The sequence below is a fragment of the Bos grunniens genome, chromosome 20 (genome assembly GCF_055505025.1).
Source record: "Bos grunniens cultivar Pamir isolate PY7600 chromosome 20, Bosgru_T2T1.0, whole genome shotgun sequence".
NCBI classification, from domain to species: Eukaryota; Metazoa; Chordata; class Mammalia; order Artiodactyla; family Bovidae; genus Bos; species Bos grunniens.
The window spans coordinates 46,347,619-46,359,631 of NC_141184.1; the positions used below are offsets into that span (position 1 = coordinate 46,347,619).

A 12,013-nucleotide genomic window follows, 5' to 3' on the forward strand; every position below is an offset into this window, starting at 1 on the left:
GTTGGTTTCTGCCTAACAGCAACATGAATCAGCCATAGGCATTCCTATGTCCCCTTCCCTCTTAAACACCCATCCCATTGCACTCCCCACTCAATCTCTTTCTTAACCCCTTTCCCTTATGTATTTCGTTTTCTTTTATTTGGCCTTAATGCAGAACCAAGGCATTCCCCATCCACCTGTTAATACTATTCTTTTAATAAAAAGTGTTTTCACCTGCTTAATTTTAAAAGCAGGGGCATTCTAACTTAAAAAAAGTTCTCTAAAATAGCACACCCCACCAACGAACCTACTTTTTATTTTATAATCCACAGTTAATCATTGTCCTTATGGTTAGTAGTCCACAATACAAACATATTACTAACAATTGCCTCAGAAGATAGTTTTTGTTTTGTATGTCTAATATCCATGGATTACGTTCAGGATTTACTGGGAAAAGACTGATATAAAATAGTATGTTTCATAAGTTTTTCATATGAATACACACGTCAAAAAAAAAAAAAAATCTTTTGCCAGGCCATGTGTCTAGATTTTTCATTTGGAAAATATGATCATTATAAGAATCAACTACAGAACATCAAACTGAATACAGCCCTTTCCTGAGGGCTTGCAAACTGAATCTGGCAACATTTTGGAAAAGCACTACTTTAGGTTCTCAATCACCAACAAGCCCTCTAGCTCTTCTAGTGGGCTCAGCCCCTTATATTGAGTCCTTTGAAAAAATTATGAGTTGCAGGTGTTGAAATTTTCAAGCATTTTCTTTCCGTCTCTTCATTAACCGGTATGTAAACCAGTCCTAACAGACAAGGATTATACTTTATGAGGCTTATATTTACACTTAATGCACTTCTTGCATTTTTCTTCCGTCCATTTTCCTTCTTATCTCTTGCAACCAAACGTTGCACCTCTTTTTAAAACTCCATTATTTAACAAAACACCTAACAATAATGAAATTAACCAAACCCTCCCTACTCTTTTGCGTTGCGGTTCCATGGGCTTGAAAACGAAGGAAGCTTGTCCCTTGCGGTGATCCGTCCTAGTGTCTGCCTGTAGCAAGATGGCGGCGGTCTCAATGTCAGTGGCGCTGAGGCAAGCGTTGTGGGGGAGAAGGGTAGCGACTGTAGCTGCCGTTTCCGTTTCCAAGGTTTCGACCAGGTAACAGGATTATGAGGCTTCTTCTTTAAGCTTCTCGGGTCTCTCCACCTTTGCGGAGGTCTCTCCTAGCTGGATCCCGGAGAAGGCCTCGGGAAAACGTCCTTTGCTGACCCTTTCCTCGGGAGAGGGCGGGTGGATTTGGGGCGATCTAGGGGAGCTTGGCCAGGCGAGTCGGGGCGTGCATGCGGGGAGAGGAGAGGAAGACCCCTGGTTTCTTGGAACCATGCATTGCTGCTATGGGAGAAGAAGGTCTGGGGTATGGGGTTGTCTCCGAAGCTATGAACCGAGCTTGAGCCCCCAGAGAGGAGGCGGAGTCTCATTTTTCTTCCCTTCTTTCTGAAACCGTCCATTTTTCACCTGTTTGCCCATCACTCCAGTTTTTACTGGAGGGTTGAATGTCTCTTTCCCTTACACGACTTTAAGTGGTATTGATTAGGTTTCTGAACTGAAACATTTTATTTGTCAGGCTGCTTGGGAGGAAAACTTGGTTGGAATTCAATGTTAGTAAAATTACTGCTCCTAGTAATACTGGAAAGTAATTTTTAAAAGGCTGGTGGTAATGCTGAGATTTTTCCCATGTAGAATTTTATTAAAGCCTCACTGTAATTCAGAGATTGTTGTTGTTCATTGTTTTTCATTGAAGCATTTTTGTGATGGTGTTTTCTTTTTTGACTGCATTACTTAATCCTCCATTTCCCTATTTTTCTGCATTTTCCTGGTTTTAGTATAACAACAGCTCACGCGCCCACACACATACTATCTAGCATTTCTATTTGCGAATAATTTATTATTTTGTTAAATTGTTGTTTTCACAGCTTGTTAGTACAAATATAAACTAGAGCTTTTGTTGATTGTCTTCTGCAGGAGTGCATAGAACAGCGATGCAAAGACTGGATGGACAGAACTGAAGGGGGTGTGAGGGATGGGAGTGTTAAAAATTGAAGAGAGAGTCTATTGAAATTAGTTTAGTGTTGTATTAAACATAAAGGGAATACAGAGAGTTGGAAAGAGTTAATTAGAAAGGATTTTGGGAGATAAGTTTTATTTAGGTTTTAAATAGTGGATGATGGATGGGAAAGATGCCCTAGGTAGGGTCAGTGGCTTATTAAAAGTCTTGAGGGCAATATATACATAATACTGTTATTGTTGTTGTTTAGTTGCCAAGTCGTGTCCGACTCTTGCGATCCCATGGACTGTAGCCCCCCAGCTCCTCTGTCCATGAAATTCTTCAGGCAAGAATACTGGAGTGGGTTGTCCTTTCCTTCTCTGGGGATCTTCCTGACCCAGAGATGGAACCCGCATCTCTTGTGTTTCTGCATTGGCAGGCGAATTCTTTACCTCTGAGCCATCAGAGAAGCTCATATACATAATATAGTGTCATTGAAAAGTATAAGTTTGTAATTAACTGTTCTACTTATGGGGAACTTGAATAATGTAAAGTATTTCTCTAAGATACTCCACTGGTTAACCTAGGTCTAGAATAGAGGTGACCCAGGTTAGCTATTCTCCTAGATACTATGGAGATTAATTTTGCATTTCCAAGTAATTCACAGTAGCCCTTGAACTGAGAGCAAATTTGAAGGGTCCATGGCCAATCAAAACGTGGCTGTAGGGAATTCCCTGGTGGTCTAGGGGTTAGAAGGACTTCCCTGTAGCTCAAATGGTAAAGAATCTGCCTGCAGTGCAGGAGACCAGGGTTTGATCCCTGGGTCAGGAAGATCCCCTGGCGAAGGGAACGGCAATCCACTCCAGTATTCTTGCCTGGAGAATCCCATAGACAGAGAAGCCTAGTGGGCTACTGTCCATGGGGGCAGAAAGAGTTGGATATGACTGGGCAGCTAACACACACTAGTGCTTAGATAAGCCAGTATGAAGCCCTTCCAGCTTCAATCCCAGGTGGGGAACTAGGATCCCACAAACTTCCGGGGCGTGGCCAAAAATAAACAAAACATGGCTGTGCTGTATGTCTAAGTCACAGCCATTTTGTTAGCAATTTATAGTAGTTGAAGTTAAGATACTAGATTTTGGAAACTCTGGTAATTAGTCTTATCCACATTTAAAGAGTTTCTGCTTGCAAATGTGTTAGAAGAGATTTGAAAATAAAACTTTAAACCATGTAAAGATGAACTGTTTCAGATATTGAGTGAAGTTGCTCAGTCGTGTCCAACTCTTTGTGACCCCATGGACTGTAGTCTACCAGGCTCCTCCATCCATGGGATTCTCCAGGCAAGAGTACTGGAGTGGGTTGCCATTTCCTTCTCCAGTTTCAGATATTAAAATTCTTAAAAGTCAAAGCAAATTTTAAACCCAAGTCAAATGATACACTTGTTTGCTTTCTTTACTATATATTTTTTTCTTTTTTTCCCTAAAGAGCTTATGTTGTTAATTTCATCTTGAGGGAAATGTATGGCACTTCTCTCTTACATAGTATTTGCTTTTTATCCTTAAAATCTCTTTACATTATGACTTGTGAGTAATGAGGATCTGGAAAGGTGGAGTGTGGAAAGAGAGCCATTAATGGGGAGATATACATCTTAAATTCATTGTATTTTATTACTTTATTTGCAAATGATGTGACATTTCAGATCACTTAAGTAAAATGAGAGGGGAGAATCAGTAAGGCCCTTGGTAAGGAAGGGAGTAGTGATCAAATACTAAAAAAAAAAAAAGAACTGTTAGCAGAAGGAAAGAAGCAGTTAACTGGTACATTAACTTATTAATGTATGAATTTAACTGCAGTATATCTGTAAAAAACCAAAGAGACTAAAAACCAGACAGCATGCACACACAAGACAGAAAAAACTAAATGGTGTCGTTGATTTCAGCTGGTCCAGTTACTGAGCACCTGCTCTAGAGTGAGTGTGTTTCCAGGTGCTTCTCATTTCCCTGGACTGAAGGAGAAGGGAGAAAACCCTGGATATATGGCTTACACTTTTCCTTACTTTCCCTGACATTCCTAAGGGATTGTCCAGAGTAAGTTTAACTATTTAGATATTAGTCTTCTCCAAGGGATCTTCCCAGCCCAGGGATTGAGCCCAGGTCTCTCGCATTGTGGGCAGATTCTTTACCAGCTGAGCCACCAGGGAAGCCCAAGATTACTGGAGTGGGTAGCCTATCCCTTCTCCAGTGGATCATCCCGACCCAGGAATCAAACCGGGGTCTCCTGCATTGCAGGCGGATTCTTTACCAGCTGAGCTATTAGGGAAGCCCAGAGAAAAATGGCATTTTATTTCAAAATAGCAGTATTTAGGACTCAGGACATTTGATACAGTGGTTTTGTTTTCTTTAACCTGTTCATGTATACTTATCTCACCTAGCCCTGTTCTATCACTTCTTTCGATTGGACTGTCTTGTGTTTATCTCAAATATAGCTCCTTAGGTTCTTCAGAGGGTGTGCTGTTAGTACTGGTGGGAGCTAAGTGTATGGGACCTTTTTGTGAGGCCTGTTTTGTATTGTATTCTCTTGCTCTATCTTATTTTTCAGACTTAGATAAGCCAGTATGAAATTATGAGTTTGCAGGAACCTTCAATGAGTAAGAGGTACTAAGTTTGATAAGAGTTCTCTGTATATTACACCTTGCTGAGAAACTGTCTCAGCCTAAATTTGAGAAACACTTGTTTTTCAGTTGCTGTCATATCTGACTCTTTGGAACCCCATGGACTGCAGAAGGCCAGGCTTCCTTGTCCTTCACTATCTCCTGGAGTTTGCACAAACTGATGTGCATTGAGTCGGTGATGCCATCCAACTGTCTTATCCTCTGCTGCCCCTTCTCCTCCTGCTTTCAGTCTTTCCCAGCATCTGGGTCTTTTCCAATGAGTCGCTTCTTCGAATCAGTTAGCCAAAGTATTGGAGCTTCAGTTATTAGGACATTTAAAGTCCGCAGATTGGCTTCTGCTGGATAAACAAATTCCTCTCTGAAGGGGAGCTACTTTTTGCTGTCTGGAATGTATCAAGACCAAGTTTTGTGAGCTTGCAGTGTTTATAATGTGCTTTCTAATAGGTTTCATTGTTTTGCTTATTTTCCTCATTAAAAATATCCATAATTAGTTGGTCTGTTTTCATCAGTAGCATACATATTTGTTGAATTCCTCTTAGGAGATTTAAAAACTAGTTAAATATTTTAACACTCTGAGCTCCTGCTTTAGAGTGAGTCTAGAGCACTCTCAGTTCAGTTCATTCGCTCAGTCATGTCCAACTCTTTGCGACCCCATGGACAACAGCACTCCAGGCTTCCCCATCCATCATCAGCTCCCAGAGCTTACTCAAACTTATGTCCATCGAGTTGGTGATGCCATCCAACCATCTCCTCTGTCATCCCCTTCTCCTCCTGCCTTCAATCTTTCCCAGCATCAGGGTCTTTTCCAGTGAATTAGTTCTTCACATCAGGTGGCCAAAGTATTGGAGTTTCAGCTTCAGCATCAGTCCTTCCAATGAACATTCAGGACTGATCTCCTTTAGGAGGGACTGGTTGGATCACCTTGCAGTCCAAGGGACTCTCAAGAGTCTTCTCCAACACCACAGTTCAAAAGATTCAATTCTTTGGTGCTCAGCTTTCTTTATAGTCCAACTCTCACATCCATACATGACCACTGGAAAAACCATAGCCTTGACTAGATGGACCTTTGTTGGCAAAGTAATGTCTCTGCTTTTTAATATGCTGTCTAGGTTAGTCATAACTTTCCTTCCAAGGAGTAAGCATCTTTTAATTTCATGGCTGCAGTCACCATCTGCAGTGATTTTGGAGTCTCCAAAAATGAAGTCTGCCACTTTTTCCACTGTTGCCCAGTCTATTTGCCATGAAGTGATGGGACTGGATGCCATCATCTTAGTTTTCTGAATGTTGAGTTTTAAGCCAGCTTTTTCACTCTCCTCTTTCACTTTCTTCAAGAGGCTCTTTAGTTCTGCCATAAGGGTGGTGTCGTCTGTGTATCTGAGGTTATTGATATTTCTCCCTGCAACCTTGATCCCAGTTTGTACTTCATCCAGCCTGGCATTTCGCATGATGTAGTCTGCATGTAAATTGAATAAGCAGGGTACCGATATACAGCCTTGATGTTCTCCTTTCCTAATTTGGATCCAGTTCATTGTTCCATGTCCAGTTTTAACTGTTGCTTCTTGACCTGCATACAGATTTCTCAGGAGGCAGGTAAGGTGGTCTGGTATTCCCATCTTTTTAGAATTTTCCACAGTTTGTTGTGATCCACACAAAGACTTTGGTGTAGTCAGTAAAGCAGAAGTATATGTTTTTCTGGAACTCTTTTGCTCTTTCGATGATCCAACAGATGTTGGCAATTTGATCTCTGGTTCTTCTGCCTTTTCTAAATCCAGCTGGAACATCTGGAAGTTCTTGGTTCATGTACTGTTGAAGCCTAGCTTGGAGAATTTTGAGCATTACTTTGCTAGCCTCTGAGATGAGTGCAATTGTGCAGAGACTAATTCTAATTAGTCTAATATTAGAATAATGTTTTGGCACATAGTAAATTTTACCTAAATATATGCTGATTTTATTATTGGTTTAAATAGGCTGAATATTTTATTTTTTTTAATCTTGTTGATGGATATCGTGGTAGATGATATTATTATTTATAACATTTACATTCCCTGTGACAGGATTATGCATCACTGCCCCATTTGCCAAATGATTTGTTTTGACCAATGAAATCTTAACCAGAAATGGCTGCTGCTGCTGCTGCTGCTAAGTCGCTTTAGTCGTGTCTGACTCTGTGCGACTCCATAGACGGCAGCCCACCAAGCTCCCGTCTCTGGGATTCTCCAGGCAAGAACACTGGAGTGGGTTGCCGTTTCCTTCTCCAATGCATGAAAGTAAAAAGTGAAAGTGAAGTTGCCCAGTCCTGTCCGACTCTTAGCGACCCCATGGACTACAACCTACCAGGCTCCTCGGCCCATGGGATTTTCCAGGCAAGAACACTAGAGTGGGTTGCCGTTTCCTTCTCCAATGCATGAAAGTGAAAAGTGAGGTGGATGAAACTGGAGCCTATTATACAGAGTGAAGTAAGCCAGAAGGAAAAACACCATACAGTATACTAACGCATATATATGGAATTTAGAAAGATGGTAACAATAACCCTGTGAACGAGACAGCAAAAGAGACAGTGATGTGTGGAACAGTCTTATGGACTCCGTGGGAGAGGGAGAGGGTGGGAAGATTTGGGAGAATGGCATTGAAATATGTAAAATATCATGTATGAAACGAGATGCCAGTCCAGGTTCGATGCACGATACTGGATGCTTGGGGCTGGTGCACTGGGACGACCCAGAGGGATGGTAGGGGAAGGAGGAGGGAGGAGGGTTCAGGATGGGGAACACATGTATACCTGTGGTGGATTCATTTTGATATTTGGCAAAACTAATACAATTATGTAAAGTTTAAAAATTAAATAAAAATTAAAAATAATAAAAAAAAAAGAAAAGAAAAGTGAAAGTGAAGTTGCTCGGTCGTGTCCGACTCTTAGCGACCCCACGGACTGCAGCCTACCAGGCTCCTCCGCGCATGGGATTTTCCAGGAAAGAGTACTGGAGTGGGGTGCCATTGCCTTCTCCAGAAATGGCTAGGTCACGTCAGACACTAGCTCCAGGAACTTTCCCATGTTTTGCCATGTTGTTTTTTCCTCTGCTGTCCCAGGTGAGCTTTTTTCTTTCAGCCTAGATCCTGGAACAAAGATAACATGGGGAAAAGCAGAGCTGATTATTATAGGTTATATAAAATATAAAGAGACTAAGAAATAAAATTTGTTATAAGCCACAAAGATGTTTGGATTGTCGACTACCTCAGAATAACAGCCTATACTGACCCTTACACATACACATGAAAATAAGCAGGTTTTGGTATATGCACTGATATATCAGTAATTAGGTCACAGGCTTTTGGAGGGATGAAAAGATTTTTAATTCATTTTTCTATACTTCATAGCACCTAGTGTAATGGGTCTTACAGTAACAACGCTTATCACATAGATGAGTAAATACATATTCAGAGATGGTAAGGAAAAATAGGAAGCCATAGGTAGTATTTCTGTTAATAGCCTCATCAGTGAAAACCAGGTAGGCAATAACCTACTAAATGTGGATATAAAATATCTACAACTCACATTCTTTTCTAATCATTTGCTTTGGTCTGAGTTGAGGATATTCACCTAAAACCCTGTTAACTTCTGGACTGAAGTTGTCTCATGAATAGATCTTTTTTGTATTCATACATTTCTTTGAGAAGTGTCCTGATTCCTCTTTTGTTTTCAAATTTAAAAAAGATACGGAAATGAAATTATTTGAGAAAGTGTACTCACGGAACATCTGAACTCTTTAGGAATAATAGTAACTAAAGGTAATTATTAGACTTGCTATCTGCAAGCTACTTGAAGTTTTTAAAAGTTAATAATAGTACATGGGACTTAGTGAAGACAAATGAGCCAACTTGGTTCCTGTATAATACATGTTAGAAGAGGTCTCTGTTTGGGGATAGGGTGAATACAGGATAAGACCATTTCAAATGAAATATATATCCTTTGGTGAACATTGAGAATCATTTTTGTGAAGTTTATTTTGAGTACAAATTAATAATAGCAGCTAACATTTCTCACTTACTGTGTATTAGCCACTGGGCCAAGGACTTTACCTTCGTTATCTCATTTCTCAAAGTAATCCTACGAACTTAGGTGTTTTTATTCTTATTTTTCAGATGAGGAAACATTTTTAAGTTTACGTTATTAGGAAATAGTCTGACTTAGCTAAAGGAATATGTGACTTTTGCAGGAAGAAATATTATGTCTGATAATAGTAACCTACAACTCGTGTGTTCTCTTTTTTTTTTTCCTTTTAGCAAGGTATATTTTTTATTTGAAAGACTATCTGATGCTCTTTACTTTCACTCCACTATTCCTTTTATACAATGAGAGTCTCCAGTGAGGAATTGGGGGTTTTTTTTGTGTGTGTGTGTATGGTAAGGGTCTTTCCCCTAAAGTTTGTCATTATTTCTGATAAGAGACTGTAGGTAACTTCATGATTATATTGTCTTTCCCTCTTAAACAAGATACATGTTATGTATATTGAACAAGCTATACTGAAGATATTTTTCTTCCTTACTCTCGTGATCATTGGGAAAAAGTTATTGTATTCTGTTGCCTTTAAAAACTATCAAGTGTCTGCTATGCTTTCTGAGTTCTTGTGTCTGCTTTTTAATAGTGTTTTTGTGTCCTTCCTTGACTTTTCTGCTCCCCTTTAGCATTTCCATTACTGCTTTTCATTTATAATGGATTTGAATACCAAGCAAATAAACCTACTAGAATTTTGTATAAGGAGAGGGAGAGGGTGGGGAGATTTGGGAGAATAGCATTGAAACATGTATAATATCATGTATGAAACGAGTCGCCAGTTCAGGTTCGATGCACGGTACTGGATGCTTGGGGCTGGTGCACTGGGACGACCCAGAGGGAGGGTAGGGGAAGGAGGAGGGAGGAGGGTTCAGGATGAGGAACATGGGTATACCTGTGGTGGATTCATTTCGATATTTGGCAAAACTAATACAATATTGTAAAGTTTAAAAATAAAATTAAAAAAATAAAATAAAATAGAATTAAAGTTTTGTTGGTGGCTGAAATTTACTTTATTGTGATTACAGCCTTGAACTTTTTAAAAGTTGACAGATAATACATATAATTGTTGTTTAGTCACTATGTTGTATCTGACTCTTTTGTGACCCTATGGACTGCAGCCCATCAGGCTCCTCTGTCCTACATGAGCTCTTTATTGTAACTTTTTTTTCAGTTTGCAGTATCCAGACACCCTGATGGAATCTTTGCAGAGATCATATTCTTCATAACAATTTTCATCCGAATCTTTGGATATTTTAGCAAACTATTTGAAGTCGTTTGTCCTTTAAGTAATGGCATGAGAACAATTCAGAATTTGTTTCAAATTCTGTTACTGAGCATTTTAATAGATTAAATATTAAATTATATTAAATATAAAAGTTACATTAAATATTTAATTAAAATTAAATTGTATTAAATATTAAATAGTATTTCATAGATTAAAATACTAAGGTTCTTTAGAACTAGTTGCTCAAATGTGACTTTTTTTTTGACTTTACTGTCTAGACTTAAATTTTTTCCTTTATGGGACCGTGCTCAAGTTCAGTTTTTAAACTCTTGCTGTACATCAAAATCACCTGTTGTGTGCATAAATAATTTAGATGTCTTGGTCCCAGTATATATTGGCTCACTAAGTTTAGGTTGAGATCTACCTCTGTAGTGATTCTGAAGGGAAGGGAAGGCTGAAAACTGCTGTTTTTGTTTAATAGTTTCCATGCTGTATCTTGAAGGATGTCAAAATACATTTTACCTTAGGTGGAGATTTTAAAAAACCAGCAAAAATGCTTCTATTTTTGTATATTTTCCTAATCTGAGTTTTATGTTTTTTACCCATGTATTTTATAGAGGCTTTTTCTAGGAGATACTTTCCTTTGAGGCAAAGCAGGCATTTTGATAATTTTGGAGAAAGCAGGCCATGTTACTCACTCTCCAGAGACTCTTGTTCTTCCTTTTGGAAGGGCTCAGGTTTAATATAGCACAGCTGTTGAACTCTGCCCTTCAGAGTTTTAAGAAGAAAGTGTTTTATCCTTTAAAATGGAAATGACTTTTTTAGGGAGGTGGTCTTTGGCTGGATATAGTTCTCTAAGAAAGCTTTTCTAGAGTTCTTTTGTTTCAGTGATTTCTTAGAATTGTTTCAGATGTTTGAGAGCACTATCTCTGAGAGTAAAGATCTGGCTGCTTTTGTAATGTGTTTTGCTGTATCCTTAACAAAGCTAGATGAAGGATTTAATTCTTTGTGTTTTCTAGGACTCAAAAATATGTTCTTTTCTTTATTCAGCCACTCCATACATAAGTAAATGGTCCTTGAATAGGTTTACTAGACAAAAGATCCTGTTCTAGATGACTGTTCAGCAAGCCATATGCTTCTCCTAAAAATGTCAGTCTGTCCTGATGAGCTTTAAAGTGAATACAGATGTTTTGGCTCTTTTGAGGACTACCACCCTTTGTGTGGAAAGAGTACTTTTTCAAGAAATTTCTTCAATATAGAAGTTTGCATGAAATTTATATTTGTAACTTTTGTCTTTTATGTCTAATGAAATTAGCTTTAATTAGTCATTAATAATTTAAATTTAATGTCCTTAGTACAAATGAAATTTAAAGAAATAAAATAGGTCTTAATAAGGCTTTTGTTAAGGTTTTGTATTTATTTGGTCTTTTTAAAATTGGAAACTTAGAGTGCTATTAAATATTTTTGTGCAATGAAAGGTGATATTTTGACACAAAGGGATACCTTTTTGATTTTCAGTGTCTTCTACTTTGGTAGGTTAACTGTAGAAGTTATAGTTCATAGATTCATAGAATGTTTGAGGTGAAAGAAAACTCTCGGATCATCCTGTCTGATCCTTTGTTTAATGCAGGAATCCCCAGAACTTTCTGCTTCTTGATTATCTAGCACTTGAGGAATATACGGTGAACTTCTAGCCTTAGAAAGCCCTCTGTACTTTATTTAAATTTACTGGTAAATGAAGTTTCTCTTTAATACTATATGGAAAAATTGTAACCCTTATACATATGTCAGCCCTTCAGTTAATTGAAGACATTTGTCATCAGTCATTCTCCCTCTGAGTTCTTGCTCCAGGCTTAGCATGTCTAGTTTGTTTACCCCTAATTAATGACCAAATTTCCTAATGCTTTACTACTTCTTGGTACTCCTTAGGATGTATTACATTTTTCCAGTATCTATCTTTGAACTATATACTGTATTTTTAACTAAATGAGGTGATCAAATGTGGTAGTTTAGCAAATTGAAATC

At 38.5% G+C, this 12,013-nt stretch overlaps 1 protein-coding gene across 3 annotated transcripts in view; it reads left to right on the forward strand.

The window, feature by feature from the left end:
* Positions 1 to 1,030: 1,030 nt before the first annotated feature.
* The window catches only part of NDUFS4 (NADH:ubiquinone oxidoreductase subunit S4), a 115,841-nt gene continuing 104,858 nt past the window's right edge, over positions 1,031 to 12,013 (forward strand). For all 3 annotated transcript variants that reach the window (XM_086361682.1, XM_086361685.1, XM_086361684.1), the window contains exon 1: positions 1,031 to 1,152. In XM_086361682.1, coding sequence (XP_086217808.1) covers positions 1,055 to 1,152 — 98 coding nt within the window. In that variant the 5' untranslated portion in view covers positions 1,031 to 1,054. The remainder of the gene's footprint in view (positions 1,153 to 12,013) is intronic.